Source organism: Ochotona curzoniae, unplaced genomic scaffold (assembly GCF_017591425.1).
Source record: "Ochotona curzoniae isolate NIBS_2020 unplaced genomic scaffold, NIBS_Ocur_1.0 scaffold_2683, whole genome shotgun sequence".
Classification (NCBI taxonomy): domain Eukaryota; kingdom Metazoa; phylum Chordata; class Mammalia; order Lagomorpha; family Ochotonidae; genus Ochotona; species Ochotona curzoniae.
In genome coordinates this window covers 8,863,371-8,886,140 of record NW_024467100.1, presented here as the reverse complement: position 1 = coordinate 8,886,140, position 22,770 = coordinate 8,863,371, and the positions used below count along the sequence as shown (strand labels likewise).

At 45.1% G+C, this 22,770-nt stretch overlaps 2 protein-coding genes across 2 annotated transcripts; one reads left to right on the top strand and one right to left on the bottom strand.

Moving 5' to 3' along the window:
• Positions 1–7,334: 7,334 nt before the first annotated feature.
• On the top strand, positions 7,335–11,969 carry LOC121171608 (antigen-presenting glycoprotein CD1d-like). The gene is made up of 6 exons (XM_041003357.1): positions 7,335–7,441; positions 8,149–8,415; positions 8,879–9,157; positions 10,113–10,388; positions 11,148–11,262; positions 11,364–11,969. The coding sequence occupies exons 1-6, from the start codon at positions 7,381–7,383 to the stop codon at positions 11,383–11,385; spliced, it is 1,020 nt and encodes a 339-aa protein (XP_040859291.1). The 5' UTR covers positions 7,335–7,380; the 3' UTR covers positions 11,386–11,969.
• A 6,268-nt stretch (positions 11,970–18,237) lies between these two features.
• Positions 18,238–22,217, bottom strand: LOC121171491 (antigen-presenting glycoprotein CD1d-like). Its single transcript, XM_041003198.1, has 6 exons — positions 22,119–22,217; positions 21,066–21,332; positions 20,043–20,321; positions 19,311–19,586; positions 18,437–18,551; positions 18,238–18,335 (listed from the first exon to the last, which is right to left on the bottom strand). Exons 1-6 carry the CDS (start codon positions 22,177–22,179, stop codon positions 18,314–18,316), a joined length of 1,020 nt encoding a protein of 339 aa, XP_040859132.1. The 5' UTR covers positions 22,180–22,217; the 3' UTR covers positions 18,238–18,313.
• Positions 22,218–22,770: the final 553 nt, after the last annotated feature.

Below are 22,770 nucleotides of genomic sequence, written 5' to 3'. Positions count from 1 at the left end.
CTCTGGATGGAGATCTTGCTGCTTGTCCGGCTTTGATCTGACCAACCTTGCCTATTGTAGGCATTTGAATCAGCCGATAGGCAATCTCTTTCTTTCTATGTCTTTTTCTATTTCTCTGCCTCTCACATAAATAAAAATAGCTAAATAAACATTTATAAAAGGTCATTTCAGGAGTAAAAAGAGAAGAAAGCAAACATATGGCTACCAGAACCAATTAGAAAAACAATCCAGAGAGGAAGGAGACTTTGAATCCAGATGGCTATCAGCAGCAGCAAGCAGGTGCACCCATTATTCTTTCCTTCACTAAGAGGGAAAAAATTCACTGCTGTGATGATGATCATTCTTAAATATTCCTTGATAAATTGCATTTGTGACTATTTTTAGTTAAATCATTTGTAATTCTTTCATGCTAGTCCTACACGTTTCCTGTTCCAGAAATTCCCACTTTACTGGGATGAACTATAGACTCCCAACAATGAAAGAAACCATGATAGTTATATAATTTAACCACCTCCTCAGAGTAGGACCTGGGAGAAAATAAGTGTGCAAGACAAAGCTGGTAGAAGATTCAAATTCCAGCTACATCCCGTGTCATTCACTTGGCCTGTCCTCTCATTTGTTTTCCTTGTTTACAATGTGAAGATCCTAGTCCCTATGTCACATAATTGTGCGAATTAATGAAGGGTACATTTGACAGGTTGTTGGAGATTGAAAAATACTCTCAAAGCACAAGAAACTACTAGTCTAGGGACATGGACTATAGTTGGTTTCTGGGAAAAGTAGAAAGCACTATAAGCTGATTTTTTCCCCCATCATGCAAATATTTTTAAACAGTCTTATGTGGATATCATTGACACATTAAATCTGAATTTATTTGAGGCATGCTGTTTGATATTTGTATATATTTCTTATATTTATTTGTATATAAATACATATATTATACACACACACATTTGTAGTGATCATCACAGGCAAGCTAGTTAACAACATGTCCTTTGCATCTACTTGGATACTGTATTGCAGTGTGTGTGTGTGTGTGTGTGTGCGCTACAGAGAAAGAGAGTGAGATGGGGGGTTTAGGATTTTATCCTAATTCTATCCTTTTAGAAATTCATGAGCTTATAATACAATATGAACTGTCTTCATCGTGTTATCCACTCATCATACATCTTATAGGTGGTGTGTAATTGAAACTTTGCACTGTCTGACTGCCATTATCCTGTTTTTGCCTTTTTTCAGCATCTTGCAACCACTGTTTTATTCTCTGTTCCCATGAACTTGACTGTTTTCTGCTGTACATTTAAGTGAGATCATGCAGTACCCACTGTAGATTTATTTTGAAACCAGGAAAATCACCATGTGTTGATATTTTGAGTTTGGCTTGCTTTGAAAGATAATGTCAAGGTATAGTTTGCAACATATCCAGGATTTAGTAGTTCTCAGAAGAAAGCAGTTGAAGTTGTATAACCAAATAATGTCTGGCTCAATTGACCTTTAGGAAAAAAATGATTCTAACTGCAGATAATCTTAACTGCAGATTATACTACCTGATATTCTTTTCTTTTCTTTTATTATTATTATTATTATATGATACAGGTTCATATGCCCTGGGACTTCCCTTACTCCATATCTCCCACTGAATTGTCCTACAGTTTTATTATAGTATAGTTCTCCATAGACAGTCTTAAGTCTATCATTGCAGGTAGAGATGAAGGCAGAGAGTCCAGCATCTTATTGTCAAGATATACTGAACAGCTTCATGGAGAGTCCATCTTTGACCTGGAAGTAGAGATACATACTGCCTTGTATTCTCAAATCCGGATATGATAATCTCCATTACACAGTTACTACAATCCCCTCAAATGAAAAGCTAAAAAGCAAAAGCAACAACAAGAAAAAAAATAGAAATTTATAATGCTATGAAGTTAAATAATATGTTACTGAATGACAAATGTGTTGCTGAAGAAATGAAAAAGAAAATCAAGAACCTTCTTGAAGGAAATGATGCTACCTTATGAACTATGAGTCAGTGAAGAATTTAATGAGAAAAGTGCTTTGAAAAAATGAACCTAAAAACCAAAACGTCAAAATCCATGAGACATAGTTTTCACTGATCTTTACTGGTGAGATGTGTCTCCTGTAGGCAAATAAAAGATGGGTTTTGTTTTATTAATCAGGAATACTAATCTATGATGTTCAATTGATGAGTTTAAGTCATTTACATGAACGGGTACTAATTTGGTTCTGTCATTTTAGCAATGAGTTTGTTCATTGATTTAATCTATTGTTAATTTACTGGGATGTTCTTCATATTTGCCATTGCTTTTAGTGGGTGCTATTCTTTTCTGTCAACAGACCATCTTTAAGTATCATTTGTAGGGCAAGTTTGGAATAGGCAAATTCTTTTAACTTTATTGTGAAAGAATTATATTTCATTTTCAAAAACAAAGGAAAACTTTGCTTGGTACATTACCCTGGACTGACTTTGTTTTTTTTTTCTTTTAGAATCAGGAATACGTTGTTCCATTCTCTTCTTACCTGTAGAGTTTCCTGTGAGAGGTCTCGTGTGAATCTTTATTTTTTTTAATCTGTTTTTTATTGCAAGGTCAGATATATATAGGGGAGGAGAGACAAAGCGGAAGATCTTCTGTCCGATGATTCACTCCCCAAGTGACCACTACAGCCAGTGCTGTGCCAAACTGAAGCCAGGAGCCAGGAACTTCCTTCAGCTCTCCCTCTTGGGTGCAGGATCCCAAGGCTTTGGGCTCCCTCGACTGCTTTCCCAGGCCACAAGCAGGGAGCTGGATGGGAAGCAGGACTATCAGAGTTAGAACCAGCGCCCATATGGGATCCCAACGTGTTCAAGGTGAGGACTTTAGCTGCTAGGCCACTGTGCTGAGCCCCTCCTGTGAATCTAATTGCCATTCCTCTATATGTTAAGTGATTTTTCTCAAGTGCACATTTAATGATCTTATGTTCGATTGAAGAGAGCTTGGTTATCATGTGTTGTGGTGAAGATTGTTTTTGGTCAGCTCTGTTGGGAGTTCTGTGTCCCTCCTGGATGTTTTGCCTATTTATTTCTCCAGATTAGGGATGTTTTCAACTATTATTTCATTGAATACTTCTTAAAGCCATCTTCTCCTTTTTGACCTTCTGGTTTCCCATAACTCTTACATTTGGCCTTTTAATAGCGTTTCTTAATTCTCAAATACTTTTAGCTTGATTCAGCTCTGCTTCCAGCATTTTGCATGTTTCCCCATTGTGATAAGAAATATCTTCCAATTCTGATATTTGATATTTTTTCTTCTGCCTCCTCCATATTGAGAGTTTTCACTGAATTTTTAATTTGCTGTATTGCATCCTTCATTTTCTTTTTTTTTTTAATGTCACCATTTCTTTTTTTTTTTTTTAAAGATTTATTTTATTTTGATTGGAAAGGCAGATATACAGAGAGGAGAGACAGAGAGGAAGATCTTCTGTCCCATGATTCACTCCCCAAGTGGCCGCAATGGCTGGAGCTGAGCCAATCCAAAGCCAGGAGCCTCAGGGTCCCAAAGCTTTGGGCCGTCCTCGACTGCTTTCCTGGGCCACAGGCAGGGAGCTGGATGGGAAGCAGGGCTGCCGGGATTAGAACCGGCGCCCATATGGGATCCTGGGCGTGCAATGTGAGGACCTTAACCACTATGCCATTGCCGTGGGCCCTGCATCCTTCATTTTCAAAAATTTGGCTTGATTTTGTTTCAGTGTTGCTATTTCCTGTGTGACATACTCCTTAAAGTCCTTGAATGACTCTATGTGCTTCTCATTGTTGATAAGAAGCTTTATAATGCATTTTCTGAATTCTGTATCTCACATTTTCTCAATGTATTCTTCATTGAACTCTGAGGTTGGCAAAGGCTTTTGCTCTTTCACAGGGCAGTCTTCAGTAGTATTCATTGTGCCTCTGTCTTTCTTTTGGTTGTGGTCATTGTACTTCTGCTTATCAGATTCTTCTCATTGGGGCACATTTCTAATTTGTGTTGCCCACAAATCTACAGTTTGATTTTACCAATTGCTGTTGGTATCTGGTTCTTCATTTGCAGTGACTTTTTCCACTCCCTCCTGTGGGGAACAGATCTTGATTCTTATGCTAGATTTCCACCATGATCTCTGTAGCCCCGGCTCCTGGCTCACTACTCTCCATCTTTGTGATACTGCACCATTGTTTGTACAATCTTTCTCCCACTTCCTGTTAGGGCAGTTCCCAGGATTAGGGAAACACCAGGTGTCCTAAATACCTAGGTTACTGGTGGTACTGATCTTGCCAGACCCTCCTGTGTGTTATGTGTGAGGGCCACACAGACCTATTTTGAGTCATAAGATACCAAACTCGGTATTATTTTCGATGTGGGATCAATCCACTAAGCTCAGTGAGTTCGTTTCCAGCTCAACACATGTTTAGCTCATTATTGTCCCTGCAGTCGCCACACTATACGAACTGGCGACTCATGTGTCACTCATGGCATTCTGGATCTGCTGGCCATTAGGTGTGGAGACTACTTGGACCTATTTTGGGTAGAACCTGTAGGATGCTATGTTGTTGCAATGCACTGAACCAGAAATAAGTTCTCTCCCAGCTTAGTGCATACGCAGTGCTGTCCCATAGCCTTTGCTTCCCTATACAAAATGGCACCCAGTTCAGCTCTACTCAGGGTCTGGATTGAAAATCCACCTTGTCCTGCTCGCCCTGTCCTGTTTGGGGTCTGGTGCTCTGTCTCTGCTCCTTGTTGAATCAAACAAGTAGGATGGGCAATTTTTTGTCTAGGTTCACTTCCTGATCTTTTGGTGAATGCCCCTTCCCACCTTATTGCTGGTGGAGTTCCAGCCACTGGTGACGTTCAGATTGCCACTCACTGACTGCCACTGGGTTATCTGATCACTGTAATACAGCACACCGTTGTCTCCACTGCTTTCTCATGTCCAGGTATCCATGTGCCCCTCTGCCTTCGGTCTATCCTCTCTAATTTTCTGGTTTGTTCCCTCTCTGCTTCACTCTGGCTAATGCTTTTCTGTCTGTTTAAACGTTTCCTTACCCTATTCCACCACCTTGATTTTTCCACCCTGGTTTTCATTCATTAATTAGGGAACAGGCCAGAAACAATTTCTTGTCTTTATTTTTTGATGTTTATTTATTTGGAAGCTGGAGAGAAGAAGACACAGAGAGAGAGAGAACGTGAAAGAATATGTTCGCATCCACTAATTCCCCTCCGAAATGCTCAGACTGAGAAAGAGCCAGGAACTCCACCCAGTTCTACCACATGAATGACAGGAATCCAAATAGTTGAATAATCATTGCTGTCTCCCGAGGGAGTGCATTATCAGGCAGCTGGATTGGAGGCAGAGGTTGGGCTTGAACCTAACTGACATTGTTATGGGAAGAGGCTGTTTCAGGAAGCAGTTTAACCAACTGTGACACAATGCTCGTCCTTCTTGTCGTTACACCCACAAGAAAGTTAGCACTTGGAAAATATAAGATACACCTAACTAAACTGAGTTGTTCAAGATTTTCAAGGGAGCTTGGAATTTTGAAGAATGCTAGTTAGTCTACCATTATTCATACAATCATTTTTCTTTTTATTTCTATTCTGATGACTTTCCTCTATCTACTGTTTGGATTATTTCTATCTTAATAATAGTTTAGCCCCCTTATTTGTAATGAAACAAATTTTCCATAGTATTCCATACTGTTTTTGGGAAAACATTAAATAATAAAAAGGTCAACATTAAAAATTAACATTAAAACATTAAAAATAAAAAGGTAGGCTGGATTGAGCTGTTTTCTAAGATGCCAGCGTAGGGTGAGAGCATAAATCCCTTCTCTGGACTCTGCCGCCACTACACTTGAGGTGGAGGACATTAGTTCTGGCAGATGAGGGGACGAGGATAGGCGGCAGAGTCCTTGCATTCTGACAGCTCCAGCTGACTGAGGAGAGGACGCAGAGGTAGAGTGTTATCATTCTCTAATTATGAGCTCTACAAGTGCTGGGAAGAAGAGTTCACAAAGTGAGCCAGCATACAAGGACTGGAAGTTAGGGCTCACCAGTTGTCTTGTCTAGCCTGAGAAAGTAGCATTATAACCTGAGCTCTATGGGGAAGTAACTAGGCATGGAGAGGTGGGGAGGGGAGAAGCGGAGAGGGAATGGTCATGAACTTTCACAATGCAGGGAAGTGTTTGTGTAGAAATCTTGAACAGAAGGAAGTGAAACTGTTTCATGGGAACAGTCATGTTGGGGAGGTGACAGAGCAGTCAGGTGAGACGACGTTCAAAGGCAGGGCTATCTTGAGGTCATACTAACCACTGTGTTCTCTGTTTCAGGAGATCGGGTCCCAGGTTAGGTTGGTGAAAATGGAAATGGAGAGAAGGGAGCCTATCCAGGAGAAAAATAAAAGGAAGTAAATCAGAGGAGGCTTGGCAATGGAACAAAGAAGTAGAGACAAGCAGAGTGCCTCCAAGGCTCAGAATTAACAAAGAGGGGGTCTCTGTGATGTCTGAGGTTCTAGCCCCCTCAAGCCCCAGTCATTTCTGTCACTCTTGTTTTCAGCACAGGAAGTGAAGAGCTGGCTCTCCAGGCATATGCTTTACCACACAGGCTCTTATTTGGGGAGGGAGTGAATGAGTTAGTGAGTGAGTGAGTAGGAAGAAGACCAGGCAGGGGTAAGAAAAGGAAGGAGAGATAAAGAAGAAAGTGGACAGGGAGAGGCAAAAATGGCCCCTGAGAGAGGAGGGGAGGTAGGGGACACTGATGGAGGAATCCCAGCTATAGGGGTTGCAATCTTCTCAACACATGACTGAAGCAATTCATTTTAAAATGTCTGGTGTGATACTTGCACTTGAAGAAATACAGGGAAAGCCTAAGTGTGTAATGCAAATAGAAAGCAACCAGGTTTTTCATCTGCAGACAGCCATGGATGAAGCAAGCAGTTTTCCTTCTGCATGGATGTTTTGCATTCTTAAGCCAATGGGAGTCAGAAAAGGGGTACAGCTTCCTGTCTTCCTTTCAAAGGGAAACTGCAATTATGAATGTCCCCATTGCAGCTCCCAAATTCTACAGGGACAAGGCAGGTTGAAGACTAGTGGATTGTGACAAGGCAGGGAGCTGACAGCAGGCCGTCTTAGACTGGAATCAGGGCTCAGAGGTAGGGAGACCAGATGGGAGCAACAAACCCAGAGTGGGAGTGGTTTGACTGTGTCAGCTTGAGAAGCAGAACACACCCAGCAGGGGGCGGGGAGGTATTGGAGCCCCACTGGCTTGGAGCCTGAGAACTGGTTGTGGGTGGGAGTTAGGGGAGCACACAGACTCAGAGCTGTGGTTGGAAGCTCATTCTGAGTTCTCCAGCAGTATGGGCCACCTGCTGTTCTTGCTGCTCTGGGGGCTGCAAAAGGTTTGGGGTAGTTCTGATGGTAAGTAGGACCAGGGCACATGGGTACCCACAGGTGCAGGGAGGAAGCTGGGGTGGAGAAAGCAAAGCAGGCTCAGACAGAGCACACTGTATGAGACCAAGAGGCAAATGGACGCATAGAGTGCCATAGGGGAGTGCATTGTGTGATTAGGGCAGAGAGCTCCAGGCTCTAGCAGAGACAGTGCAGCTTAGAGCTCCTAGATCCTGCCCTTGCTTCCAAAAATCATCCAGTATTCTGAGTTAGGGAGCATTGGAGCATTTGCAATGTTCCCCAGGGTCTTTCTCTTTCTCCCCCTTCCTACTCCCTCCATTAACTTCTTCCTCTCACAGATCTACACAGATCTACTTATTTAAAAGGTAATTACACACACACACACACTCTTTCTCTACCGCCATCTCTCCCTCATTTTCTCTCTCTCTCTCTCCCCCCTTCATTACCTGAAGCACACCCAATTGCTGGTAAGGCCAGGTCTGGACTTTGCCCAAACCAGAAGTCAAGAACTCGGTCCCTGTTTTCCTCTGGGGACCTCCATGCTGTCCCTTTCCCAGGCACATCAGGGAGCTGGATCCTGAGCAGAGCAGCCTGGACTCCAACTGGAACTCATAGGGGAACCTGGGTAGCAGGTCATGGCTCACACCCCTGCACCATAATGCCAGCACTATCCAATCATTTTTGTTTTCTGTTTTGTTTTGTGTTTTTCTTTGCAGTGCTACAAAGAGCTTTTCCCTTTCACATACTCCAGATCTCGTCCTTCCCTAACAGCAGCCATGCACGCACAGACTTCTTGGCATGGCTGGGGGAGCTGCAGACACACCGTTGGAGGAATGAGTCGGACACTGTGCAGTTCCTGAAGCCCTGGTCAATGGGCAGATTCAGCCAGCAGCAGGTGAAGCAGCTGCAACAGGAGTTTTTGATTTATCGATTCAGTGTCTTCAATGATGTCCAGAAATTTTCCAAACTGTTCAAGTTAACCTGTGAGTTGAGGCATGGGATCCTGGGTATCCACCAAGGGGAAGGGTGGATGGGTTAGACCAGTTAAGGGACTATGGCTCTGCCTGTTGAGAGACACTCTACCTCTTCTGCTTGCTGCTTCTGCCAGCTGATGTCCTCTTTGGTCCTGCCTGCTCCACACTGTCATTACCCTGAACTCTGAGAGGTAATAATAATCTCCAAGCCAATTTCTTCTATACTTCTTGAAGCCTTTGAAAACCAATTGCCATTCTCAATCAACTAATTTATTCTGTCAATCATAATTTAATTAAACATGTTTAATTAATTTTCATCAATTAGTTCATTTTATTATACAGATCCAAATGCTCTAGATTGTCCATCTCTACCCACTGCTATCCCATATTTTATTACAATGGTGTAGTCATTCAAAAGCAGCTTTCCAGTCTTTGGAACACTTGTTTGATCTGTGTCAATTTCTCTCCACAGATCCTATTGATCTCCAGGTGTTTATAGGCTGTGAGGTGCAGCCTGGCAAAGACACTGAAAGCTTCTTCAATGTGGCACTCCAGGGAATATATATCCTGAGCTTCCGAGGAACCTCTTGGAAGCCAGTGCCAGATGTTTCTCCATCAGTAGATGTGGTTGTCCAAGAGTTCAACAAGGACCAAGGCACGAGGGCAATGATGCAAGTGCTCATGAATTACACCTGTCCTCAGCTTCTCCATGGCATTATTGAGGCAGGGAAATCAGACCTGGAGAAGCAAGGTCAGCCTGTCTTCCTCAACCTCACATTCATTGGGAGTTTCTCTGGATTTTTCCATCCCAGGCTTCTCTTCTGTTTTGGCAATGGGATAGAGAAGGATCCATGAGGGCATGTTAAAGCATGAGGGTGTTTATTCATGCCACAGATGCTAACTGCACACCTCGCGGGAACCATGAATTGCACTAAATTAACAGTGAGGGTCAGAATGGGAGTTTGGCACACAAGGTGCCTGCTGTAGGGGCAGAAGACAGATGAACAAAGGAGCAGTTTTGGGGGGAGCATTTGTAGGACAAGTGGATCAGAGCAGAGTATGAGGAAAGGCTGTCCTGGTTCAAGTAACAAATGGTCGAAGGTCTCCAAAGCTGGGCCTGGGATAGCAGGAGTTTCAGAGGCAAAGTCCTAACTGTCACACTATTTTGTCCAGATTTTGAGATCCCCAGAATCACCAGGAGTCTGAAGTCAATCCAAGTGTACAAGGATGGTTTATTCAAGCCCAGCATATCGGAGCTTGGGTTCTTGGTTGGAGCGCAAGCAACTGGCTGACTGGTCAGCCGGCTGTACTAACACCCCTTAATGGAATATGGCACCGAAAGCACATTCATAGGGTTTTTATTATGGTCAGACCAAAAAAGCTAGAAAAGGGGCAATTCACAATAGTCTGCAAGGTGAGGGTAATACCACACATTCCGTGGGTGTCTATGCCAGACAACCAATGCCTCCAGCAACTAAGGTAAGCACTCACTTAATTACTTGGAGCCACCTGTGAGATAACCAGACATAGGTGGTACTTGATTAATCATAATTGGGACCCATTAGTGCTGAAGATCACATAGACCACTAAAGGTCAATAGGCTGTTCACATAGTTTTTTAGTACTGATGAGTCATAGCAAATTGTTGGGATTTTGATATTGAGGTTCTTCAACAACACTCTGCCCCTATTCTTTTTGTGGATACAGTGAAGCCTGAGGCCTGGCTGTCCAGTGGCCCCAGCCCTGGGCCTGGCCGTCTGCTGCTCGTGTGCCGTGTGTCTGGCTTCTACCCGAAGCCCGTGTGGGTGAAGTGGATGCGAGGTGAGCAGGAGCAGCCTGCACAGCAGGGTGACATCCTTCCCAATGCTGATGAGACGTGGCATCTCCGAGTGACCATGGATGTGGAGAGCAGAGAGGCAGCCGGCCTGTCTTGTCGGGTGAAGCACAGCAGTCTAGGAGGCCAGGACATCATCCTGTACTGGGGTGAGGAAGCCCTGGAGCTCTGTCTGGAAATGGGAGGAGGAGGTCCTCATGCGTAGAGGGAGGCAGTGGGGAAGGGCTGGGCTTGATACTGCTGGGATTGAAGAGTTTCAGAGAGGAGCACGTGGGACGACGGGGATGCGAGGAGGGCATTCCAGATAGAGACAGAAAAATAAAGACTTGGAATTCAGAAAGTGATGAGATAAGTGTTGCACATTCAAGAGGAAACAAAGCCCCAAACTGAGAGTTCCTGAAGTAGGTGGCAGATGAAGAATCCCAAGAGGATTCATTCCTCAGTTGAGAGGGGGCCAGGGAGTTTGACAGGCAGCTTGACTAACACTTAGCCTTGCTGAGTGTTTCCAGGGTGATGGTCAATGCCCTGCACACCAAATTCGTTCTAGTCATCATTGGTCTCCATTGAAGATCATGTGTCTTATTTTACATAGGCAGAGACTGAGGTTCAGATGGGTCAATGTCCAGAGTCACAAAGAGAGTGAGCAGTAGAGTTAGGCTGAGGTGAGCCTACCTGCAGAGCTGGTGCTCAACCCCTCTAAGCCATTACCATCCTTTGGTGGAGGGAACTGAATTAGGGATGGCCATGCCGTGAGGACAGTTGGGGGAGCTAATGTTATGAGGATTAGATGTTGGAGCTTTCAGTGGAAGAAATAGAAAGCACCTAGTATCTGGAGAGTTGCTCAGAGCAGAGGTGTTGCTGTAGGGAGGGACCTGTGCACAGAGCCAGCTTGTTTCCTCCTCTCACAGGTGGAAGCCGCATATCCTGGATGTGGATCTGGGCACTGGTGGTACTGGGCTGTGTGCTCATTGTGGGAATAGCATGTTTTAGGAGACCCATATGGATGTGGCTTAAGAGGCACTGGTAAGTGTCATTTTCCCATCTCCTCCTTGCCTTAGCCTCTGTGCCCTTCATTGTTTGCTCACCTTGTCTTTAATGACCCCTCTGACTCTGTCCTCTAACAGCTCCTATGAAGACATCCCGTGACACTGCTTGCCACACCTGCCTCTCTGGAACTCAGGACCTCAACTTCCCAGGATATCAGTCCTGAGCTGTTTGGGAATTGAGAGTGAGAAGAGAGGTCCCTCAAAAAGAGGAGAAGACCACAAGGCAGCTGTGGGCACATCCTCTCAAGAGTTGCCTAGAGTAACTTCAGTGTTCATTATACTGCAACTGGATTCTGTGGTGAAGAGTGCAAACTCTGATGTGCTGCAGGATAGCAGAAAGGGACTGGGGTGTCAGTGTGTGTGTGTGTGTGTGTGTGTGTGTGTGTGTGTGTATTGAGTATGTCTCAGAACTGTTGTGGAGATTGAATGTATAAACCTGAATAAACCTGTGAGAGCCCACACTGTTTTTGGTGCCACACTGCCCTCAAATGACATTATTGGCTTTGCTTGCTAGAGCAGGGTCATTTGTGAAGCAACCGAATGACCTTCTGCTTTCTTAGGCCGTGTGTGTGTTTAAGCTCCTCCTGAAGCCCTTTTGGAATTTCTGTAACTTGGAATTGCAGTAGTTCTGATGCTTGTATGAACAACCTGGTTTTGGAAATGAAGAGTTATCTCTCCAGGGAACCTTGCTTTCTTCCTCCAAACGTCAAGTTTAAAACATTTCAGGAAATCCTGGAATTCATTTTGCCTCATGTAAATACTCTGTGTGGTTTGAGTGTGAGTCAATGTTCAGTTTGTTGTTGTGCAGCTCTTAAGGCTTTATCTTTTGGTTTCTGTTTAGTGATCGTGATCAGAATTCCTTTAATTGCTTCTTACAGAACAAACAATGGGAAGTGTTTCCAGGGAGAGGAAGGGTTGAAGTTTCTAGCTATTGTACAGTGGGGTCTGCAGTAGAGTAGGAGTGAGGGTGCGTGGGACTGTCCCAGGCACTTGCCCGGAGTTAATGCCTACTTGGTGACCTTACAGCCTCATCCTAGCAATAAGCTTGTCCTGTCCCTGTCAGTGTGGTGGACAGGCCCCAGAAGGTTCTGCTCCTGCCTGTGTCCTTTGCAGAGCCTTGCATAATCTGTGTTAATGTATTTGCTTTGTGACAATTCTACTGAACTGCATACCTGTGTGCATATATACACACACTCACAAACATATATATGTATACAAATCCTTTTAGCTGCCTTATCATTTCCCAAGACATATCAATTGCTCAAACCTTCCTAATTCTGAAATCAGCCTGAACAACTATAAAGCAGAAATTAGCTGACACTTTTAAATTTACCTTGTGAACTGTGAGAAACACTTTAAAACTCCCTGGGCCAGCTGAAATTTGTCAGAATCACCAGATGTCCCAGGGCTCATGCACAGTTCTGACTGCTAGGTGAATTTGTCAGTGTTTGAGTCACAACCCGTACCAACTGGCCCTGCCAAGGCCACCGTCATTTGAACATGTGATGTATTGAAATGCATGTGCTACCCTGTGCCTGTCAAGGAAGTTCAAGGACTCTCCTTCCTTGACTGACCAATCAACTCCCACATCTAGTTCTGACCCTTTGCCTTCTTCCAGTAAACATGTTTTTATAGTTGTCTGTGGTGCCAGATGTCAGCATGACTGGCTGAAATAGGTATGACCGTGGAACTGGCTAATGCTCACGTGTAGTGGGGTCCAACCTGCAGCACCTGCATGTGCATCCTAAAACAGGGTGAGGTGGACTGCTCTGCAACATCCACCAGCTCATATAAAGGTCAAGATGGAGGGGCAGGCTATGTCGGGTAAGGGTCTAACAGCTATTGGAGCATGTGAGTTCTGGGTCTGGGAGTGGGCTGGGTGGGGAAAACTGGGAGACTACCCTGCATGGCCATAGCTCCAAATGGCGAGCACAAGGCAAGCTTGGCATTGATGGCCCACTCGCTGACAAGTATGTGGGTTGTTTTTGGATGGGAGTTGACCAGGCTGTGGGAGTGCAGAATGCAGGCTGGAGTGCAGGTCATGCCGGGCTAAGATATCACACCTACTGGTTCACATAGTTGGGGATGGGAGCAGACTTAGCAGGGCCAGGTTGCAACACCCACCAGTTAGAGTTGGGACTGGGGGCTGGCTAGGTTGGGTTATCTTGCAGCATCCAAAGGCAAAGGCTAAGACAGATGAGGGGCTATGCCAGGTCAGTTCAGAGCAATCAGTGGCATGTATGAGATCTGTGGCTGGGAACTGGCCTGGTTGGGGAGCAAAAGGGGTGCCCTGGGCATGTTGTGATCCCCATTGGAGTACGTGAGGGCCAGGGTGTGGGCTGTGGTCTGGTCTGGATATACCTGCAGAATCCCTCAGCATGTGTGTGGGTTGGGTCTGGGTTGAGCCAGACTGGGCTAGAATCCAACCCCCACTGGTGCTTGTGAGAACAAGGGTAGGTATAGAAGGGGCTAGCCCAGCTCTCTGCCCCTGCTGAGCCATGCGTGAGTTGTGTCTGTGGACAGAACAGGCTTGGCTAGGCTGTAGCGCCCAACAACAAGAACCGGAATGGATAAGGGCCAGTGAGGAAAGTCTACTTCTCTTGCTAGGACAGGAGGTGGACTAAGTAGAACTGGCCCGTGGACTCACCAGTGTGCTCGAGATCTGGCATTGGGAGAGATCCTGATGGAGGAGCCAGGGGTACTCCTCTGTTGGGACTTGCTTCCTGCAGGTGAGTGCAGGAACCCTTAAGGGGAGCAGCTCAGAGCAGGCGAAAATATGGTTCCTGCTAGCATGCATTTGGCATAGGTCAGGGGCAGGTCAGGCTGGGTCCATATAACAACTGCTGGCAAATCTGAGTGCTAGAATGGAGTCTGGGTCAGGCTGGGTCAGGGTGCATTCCAGCCAGTCCATATGAGGAATGCAACTGGGTGCTGGCAGGGTTGGAGACACATTGACCCAGCAATTGCAACTACCAGTGTGTGCGTAGGCTGATCTGGATGGCAAACTGCGTTGGAACCTGTATTGGCAAACACACACAAGAATCAGGTCTGGGATGGCCTCAGATGAAGTTTCCTTGGTGATTCCCTATTAACTGAACCACTGGACTCAGAACCCTAACCATGGAGAGAATTGCAGATTCCATGATCTGATCATGGAGTTCATGTATCAGAGCTGGGCCTCCTCAGTTGCTCAGACTAGCCAAGCCTGGTTTGAGGAGTGGACAGCATTCCCAAATATACATGGACAATATGGCAGTATATTTGAGCCTCTGGAGGACACCTAATACCATGGCAGGGGATGGAGGACAGAAACAATTGATCAATTACTCCAGCCAAGCATTGGCAGTGAAGATCTGGGCAGATGGAGATACTACTAAATTGGACTATAACAGCCAGTGAGATTTCATTGCGATTGGACGGGTGGTGTCACCAGCAATCTACGATGGTTGAACTATTAAAACCTCTTGAGAAATCCATGGTTGTAAATTTCCATTTTCCTTCATGTTATTGATTTTGTATTGTGGCTTTTCATTTAAGAGGGATGTATGGTGATTGTATAATGGAGACTATCATATCCAGATGTGAGGATGCAGTGCAGTGTGCATCTCTAGCACCAGATCAAAAATGGACTAGTAATGAAACTGTTTACTGTACCTTGACACAGGATGCTGGACTCTCTGCCATGTCCATGATGGCAATGATGAACATGTGACTGTATACGAAGAGCTATGCTATAGTAATAATATAAGGACATTTGGTGGGGCAGGGAGAAGAGGATTTGGGAAAGGGACAGGGAAAATCCCAAGGCCTATGGAACTGCATCATAAAATGATGGTAATAATTTCAAAAGTAGTAAAAATAAGATAAAATAGAATTAAAAGACTTCAGGGACAATGGTGAGCTGTGCATGCTCTGAGCTGGGAGTGAACTCATTGAGGTCAGTACATTGCCCTGGTCCCACAGGGAAAATCATATCAACTTTGGCAATGTAAGGGTCAAAATAGGTCTATGTGACCCTCAGACCTAATAGCCAACAAGTTCTGGCAATATCAGAACCACCAACAATCTAGTTATACGGGGCACCTGGTGCCTCCCTAATCCTGGGAGTTGCCTTAACAGGAAGTGGGAGAAAGTTTGTACAGACAGTGGTGCAGCCTCAGCATGTGATCACAGGAGGTGGAGACTGGTGAGCCAGGAGCTGGGGTTACAGAAATCATGGTGAAAGTCTAACATAAGAACTCAGACTTGGAACTCACTGGAGGAAGTAGCACAAGTGACTGCAAGCAAAGAGCCATGTGCCAACCACACTAAGAAAATTGGACTGTAGACCTGTAGGTGACAGAACTTAGAAAACTGTTCCAAGCAGAAGAATCAGATAAACAGAAGTATAATGACCAAGAGCAAAATAAGAGGCAAAGGCACAATGAATATTACTGAAGCCTCTCCGACAAAGGAGCAAAAGCCTTTGCCAACCTCAGGGTTCACTGAGGAATACATTGAGAAAATGGGTGATACAAAATTCAGAAAATGCCTTATAAAGCTTCTTATCAACAATGAGAAGCACATAATGCAGGAGTTCAAAAAATTTAAGCAACATGTCACAGAGGAAATGCATCAAATGAAAGCTGATATGTCAGAAATTAAGAATTAAAAGTTCAGTGGAAAGTCTCCAAAATAGAAGTGGGAGGGGGGCAGAAGAAAGGATCTCAGAATTGCAAGATATTTCCTGTCACCAGCAGGACACACACAAAAGCTGGAAGCAGAGCTGGACCAAGCTAAAAAGTAGTCAAGCATTAAAAGACACTATTAAAAGGCCAAATATAAACGTTATGGGAATCCAAGAAGATGCAGAAAGAGAAGCTGGGATTAAAGATATATTCAATGAAACAATAAGGTAGAATTTTCCATAATCTAGAGAAAGAATTGGGAAACAACATCCAGGAGGGGCACAGAACTCCCAACAGGTTGATCAAAAGTGATTTTCACCACAAGATATGATAATCAAGCTCTGTTCAATTGAACATAAGGAAAAGATTCTTAAATGTGCACTTGAAAAACATTCAGTTGACATACAAAGGAATGCTAATTAAATTTACAGGAGACATCTCAAAAGAGACTCTGTATATTCCATTCTCTTCTTCCTAGAGCATCATATTCCAGATTCTAAAAGCAAAAAATTGTCAGCCCAGTGTAACATACTCAGCAAAGTGGTTTTTTTTTGAAAATGAAATAAAATTCTTCCACAGTAAAGAAAATTTAAAGGAATCTGCCTCTTCCAACCTGCCCTATAAAGATACTTAGAGATGAACTCTTGACAGAGAAAAGGAATTATACTCACAGTAACGAAAGGAAAATGGGAAGAACATCCAAGTAAACCCACAGAAAACTAAACCAATGAACAATCCATTGCTAAAATGACAGGACTAAATTACCACGCATTCATATTAACCCTGAATGTAAATGGATTAAACTCATCAATCAAAAATCACAGGTTTGTACATCTCTTTGTTGCCTACAGAGGACCCATTCACCAAAAATATTAATGGAAACTATATCTCATGGATTTTAATTTTTAAATTTAGTTTCATCTCTTCAAAATACTGTTCTGATTAAATTGTTCACTGAATCATAAATAATACACTAGCATCACCTCATTGAAGGTGATTTTCTTTTAGTTAAAACAAATCTGGTAAAACTTTATACCAGAATCCTAAATAACACACTAGTCCTAGGTGATTCACAAATGTATTCACAGCAGCTTAGAGGGTGCTAAAGGGTGTTGGATGTTGAATCCAAGGAAGTGAACAAGGCAGAATGGAATTCTCTGTCTAACTTGTGCAATTTCAATATGTAAATATGAAATAAACTGAGTAACAGTTTATTTCACCAGTCTACACTTGTTTAAGAAATTAGAAACAACCCACGGGGCTTGACCAGAGGCATGCAGTTCAGTAGAATTGTCACAAAGCAAATACATTAACACAGATTATGCAAGGCTCTGCAGAGGACACAGGCAGGAGCAGAACCTTCTGGGGCCTGTCCACCACATTGACAGGGACAGGACAAGCTTATTGCTAGGATGAGGCTGTAAGGTCACCAAGTAGGCATTAACTCTGGGCAAGTGCCTGGGACAGTCCCACGCACCCTCACTCCTACTCTACTGCAGACCCCACTGTACAATAGCTAGAAACTTCAACCCTTCCTCTCCCTGGAAACACTTCCCATTGTTTGTTCTGTAAGAAGCAATTAAAGGAATTCTGATCACGATCACTAAACAGAAACCAAAAGATAAAGCCTTAAGAGCTGCACAACAACAAACTGAACATTGACTCACACTCAAACCACACAGAGTATTTACATGAGGCAAAATGAATTCCAGGATTTCCTGAAATGTTTTAAACTTGACGTTTGGAGGAAGAAAGCAAGGTTCCCTGGAGAGATAACTCTTCATTTCCAAAACCAGGTTGTTCATACAAGCATCAGAACTACTGCAATTCCAAGTTACAGAAATTCCAAAAGGGCTTCAGGAGGAGCTTAAACACACACACGGCCTAAGAAAGCAGAAGGTCATTCGGTTGCTTCACAAATGACCCTGCTTTAGCAAGCAAAGCCAATAATGTCATTTGAGGGCAGTGTGGCACCAAAAACAGTGTGGGCTCTCACAGGTTTATTCAGGTTTATACATTCAATCTCCACAACAGTTCTGAGACATACTCAATACACACACACACACACACACACACACACACACACACACACACACACACACACACACACTGACACCCCGGTCCCTTTCCGCTATCCTGCAGCACATCAGAGTTTGCACTCTTCACCACAGAATCCAGTTGCAGTATAATGAACACTGAAGTTACTCTAGGCAACTCTTGAGAGGATGTGCCCACAGCTGCCTTGTGGTCTTCTCTTTTTGAGGGACCTCTCTTTTCACTCTCAATTCCCAAACAGCTCAGGACTGATATCCTGGGAAGTTGAGGTCCTGAGTTCCAGAGAGGCAGGTGTGGCAAGCAGTGTCACGGGATGTCTTCATAGGAGCTGTTAGAGGACAGAGTCAGAGGGGTCATTAAAGACAAGGAGAGCAAACAATGAAGGGCACAGAGGCTAAGGCAAGGAGGAGATGGGAAAATGACACTTACCAGTGCCTCTTAAGCCACATCCATATGGGTCTCCTAAAACATGCTATTCCCACAATGAGCACACAGCCCAGTACCACCAGTGCCCAGATCCACATCCAGGATATGCGGCTTCCACCTGTGAGAGGAGGAAACAAGCTGGCTCTGTGCACAGGTCCCTCCCTACAGCAACACCTCTGCTCTGAGCAACTCTCCAGATACTAGGTGCTTCCTATTTCTTCCACTGAAAGCTCCAACATCTAATCCTCATAACATTAGCTCCCCCAACTCTCCTCAGGGCATGGCCATCCCTAATTCAGTTCCTTCCACCAAAGGATGGTAATGGCTTAGAGGGGTTGAGCACCAGCTCTGCAGGTAGGCTCACCTCAGCCTAACTCTACTGCTCACTCTCTTTGTGACTCTGGACATTGACCCATCTGAACCTCAGTCTCTGCCTATGTAAAATAAGACACATGATCTTCAATGGAGACCAATGATGACTAGAACGAATTTGGTGTGCAGGGCATTGACCATCACCCTGGAAACACTCAGCAAGGCTAAGTGTTAGTCAAGCTGCCTGTCAAACTCCCTGGCCCCCTCTCAACTGAGGAATGAATCCTCTTGGGATTCTTCATCTGCCACCTACTTCAGGAACTCTCAGTTTGGGGCTTTGTTTCCTCTTGAATGTGCAACACTTATCTCATCACTTTCTGAATTCCAAGTCTTTATTTTTCTGTCTCTATCTGGAATGCCCTCCTCGCATCCCCGTCGTCCCACGTGCTCCTCTCTGAAACTCTTCAATCCCAGCAGTATCAAGCCCAGCCCTTCCCCACTGCCTCCCTCTCTGCATGAGGACCTCCTCCTCCCATTTCCAGACAGAGCTCCAGGGCTTCCTCACCCCAGTACAGGATGATGTCCTGGCCTCCTAGACTGCTGTGCTTCACCCGACAAGACAGGCCGGCTGCTTCTCTGCTCTCCACATCCATGGTCACTCGGAGATGCCATGTCTCATCAGCATTGGGAAGGATGTCACCCTGCTGTGCAGGCTGCTCCTGCTCACCTCGCATCCACTTCACCCACACGGGCTTCGGGTAGAAGCCAGACACACGGCACACGAGCAGCAGACGGCCAGGCCCAGGGCTGGGGCCACTGGACAGCCAGGCCTCAGGCTTCACTGTATCCAACAAAAAGAATAAGAGACAGGGTGTGTGACAATGAGGACTCTGCCTCTGAGACACCTGCTATCCCAGTCCCGCCTTTGGATACAAGGCCTCTCAAACCTTCAACCCTTTATCACAGTTTTCATGACAACCCACCGGCGTATCCTACCCTGTTTCCCATGTCCGATAAATGCTCCCCCAAAACCCCTTCTTTGTTCATATGTCTTCTGCTCCTACAGCAGGAACCCTGCCTGCCACATCCCAATTCTGACCCTCACTGTTAATTTAGTGCAATTGACCGCCTCCACGAGGCGTGCAGTTAGCATCTGTGGCATGAAGAAACACACTCATGTTTTAACATGCCCGCATGGACACTTCTCTGTCTCCATGCCCAAACAGAAGAGAAGTCCGGGAAGGAAAAGTCCTGAGGAAACTCCCAATGAATGTGAGGTTGAGGAAGACAGGCTGACCTTGCTTCTCCAGGTCTGATTTCCCTGCCTCAATAAGGCCATGGAGAAACTGAGGACAGGTGTAATTCATGAGCACTTGCATCACTGCGCTTGTGCCTGGGTCCTTGTTGAGCTCTTGGACAACCACATCTACCTTTGGAGAAACATCTGGAGCTGCCTTATAAGAACTTCCTTGGAAACTCAGGATAAGTGATCCTTGAAAAGCCACGTGGAAGTAGCTTTCAGAGACATTGCCAGGATGCAACTCACAGCCACCAAACACCTGGATATCAATAGGGTCTGCAGAGAGAAAAGGTCACAGATCAAAGAAGCATTCCACTAATGGGAAGACTGTTTTTTTTAAGGTTTATTTATTTATTTCTTGGAAAATCAGATATACAGAGAGGAGGAGAGACAGAGAAGAAGATCTTCCATCCAATAATTCACTCACTAAGTGAGCACAACAGCCAGTGCTTTCCTGATCCAAAGCCAGTATTGAGGAACTTCTTCCGGGTATCCCACATGGGTGCAGGATAACAAAGCTGTGGGCTGTCCTCAACTACTTTCTCAGGTACCAGCAGGGAGCTGGATGGGAAGTGGAACTGCTGGGAATAGAACCGGAGGCCACATGGGACCCCGGTACGTTCAAGGCAAGGCTTTAGCTGCTAGGCCACGCCGCCGGGCCTGGGAAGACTGTTTTTGAATGACTATATCATTGTACTAATTTCTGGGAAAGCAGATGAGGGATTCGGGACCCTTGAAACTGATCATAAAATTTAAAAATTCATTAATTTTTTAAATTAATTTTTAAATAAATCTCAAAGTGGTTAAAGAGAAGATATTTACTTGGATGTTTTATTACCTCTCAGAGTTCAAAGTAATGACAGTGTGGAGCAGGCAGGACCAAAGAGGACATCAGCTGGCAGAAGCAGCAAGCAGAAGAGGTAGAGTGTCTCTCAACAGGAAGAGCCATAGTCCCTTAACTGGTCTAACCCATCCACCCTTCCCCTTGGTAGATACCCAGGATCCCATGCCTCAACTCACAGGTTAACTTGAGCAGTTTGGAAAATTTCTGGACATCATTGAAGACACTGAATCGATAAACCAAAAACTCCTGTTGCAGCTGCTTCACCTGCTGCTGGCTGAATCTGCCCATTGACCAGGGCTTCAGGAACTGCACAGTGTCCGACTCATTCCTCCAACGGTGTGTCTGCAGCTCCCCCAGCCATGCCAAGAAGTCTGTGCGTGCATGGCTGCTGTTAGGGAAGGACGAGATCTGGAGTATGTGAAAGGGAAAAGCTCTTTGTAGCACTGCAAAGAAAAACACAAAACAAAACAAAACAAAAATGATTGGATAGTGTTGGTATTGTGGTGCAGGGGTGTGAGCCATGACCTGCTACCCAGGTTCCCCTATGAGTTCCAGTTGGAGTCCAGGCTGCTCTGCTCAGGATCCAGCTCCCTGATGTGCCTGGGAAAGGGACAGCATGGAGGTCCCCAGAGGAAAACAGGGACCAAGTTCTTGACTTCTGGTTTGGGCAAAGCCCAGACCTGGCCTTACCACAATTGGGTGTGTGCCTCACTTAAGGATTAATTCTCTCTCTCTCTTTCTCAGTTGTGTGTGTTTATGCATGTGTGTGTGGGGTGTGGGGGAGAGAGAGACAGAAATAGAGAGAGAGAGAAAGAGAGGCTGAGAGAGAGAGAGAGAGAGAGAGAGAGAGAGAGAGAGAGAGAGAGGAAGCAATTACATCTCAAATGAAGTCTGGGAAAAAGATAATGAGGGAGAGAAAAGGAAGAAAGTGAAAGAGAAGGATATTAGGGGAGCACGCCAAAAGCTGAGCACCTCCTGCAGTATAAGGAACAGAAAGCAAACATTGCAGAAGTTTGGGATGCAAGGTTAGGGTTCAGAAACTATAGGCAGCATGGAGCCTCACAACGAGCCAGGAGCTCTCTACCCTCACCACGCAATGCACTCCCCTATGGCACTCAGACTGTGAGTCCCTTTTGCCCCTTGGTCTCATCCTCACTCAAAACGTGCTCTGTTTCACCCTACTTCCTCCCATCTATCAGTGTGTACCCAAGTGCCCTCCTCTTACTTACCATCAGATCTTCCCCCAACTTTGTGCAGCCCCCAGAGCAGCAGGAACAGCAGGTGGCCCATGCTGCTGGGGAGCTCTGGGCTTGTAGTGGCCTCTGATTTTTATCTGCAAACCCCAAACCCACTAGTCCCCAAGGGCCTGCCTGCAGGATTCCAATGCCTCCACCCACTTCCTCTGCCCTCCCCCAAAGTGTCTTCTGCTCTCAAGCTGACACAGTCAAACCACTCCCATTCTGGGCTTGTTGCTCTCATCTGGTCTCCCTACCTCTGAGCCCTGATTCCAGCTAAGACAACCTGCTGCCAAGCTTCCTTCCTTGTCACAATCCACTAGTCTTCAACCTGCCTTGTCCCTGTAGAATTTGGGAGCTGCAATAGGGAGATTCGTAACTGCAGTTTCCCTTTGAAAGGGAAGCAAACCCTTGTACAGTGTGTCAAAGTCTTTAAGACTTCAAGAAGAAGAATGAGCTGTGCATACTCTGAGCTGGGAGTGAACTCAGTGAGGTCAGTGCATTGCCTTGGTCCCATATGGCAAATAATATCAACTTTGGCATTATAAGGGTCGAAATACATTCCTGTGGCCCTCAGACCTAAGAACCAAATGGTTCTGGTAAGATCTTCACCACCAACAATCTAGTTATATAGGACATCTGATGT

Coding starts and splice junctions, on each gene's coding strand:
- LOC121171608 (XM_041003357.1), top strand. CDS start 7,381: ATGGGCCACCTGCTGTTCTTGCTGCTCTGGGGGCTGCAAAAGGTTTGG. Junction 9,158..10,112: donor ATCAGACCTGGAGAAGCAAG/GTCAGCCTGTCT, acceptor TTGTGGATACAG/TGAAGCCTGAGGCCTGGCTG. Junction 10,389..11,147: donor GGACATCATCCTGTACTGGG/GTGAGGAAGCCC, acceptor CTCCTCTCACAG/GTGGAAGCCGCATATCCTGG.
- LOC121171491 (XM_041003198.1), bottom strand. CDS start 22,179: ATGGGCCACCTGCTGTTCCTGCTGCTCTGGGGGCTGCACAAAGTTGGG. Junction 21,333..22,118: donor AGTTGGGGGAAGATCTGATG/GTAAGTAAGAGG, acceptor TTTTCTTTGCAG/TGCTACAAAGAGCTTTTCCC. Junction 18,552..19,310: donor GGACATCATCCTGTACTGGG/GTGAGGAAGCCC, acceptor CTCCTCTCACAG/GTGGAAGCCGCATATCCTGG.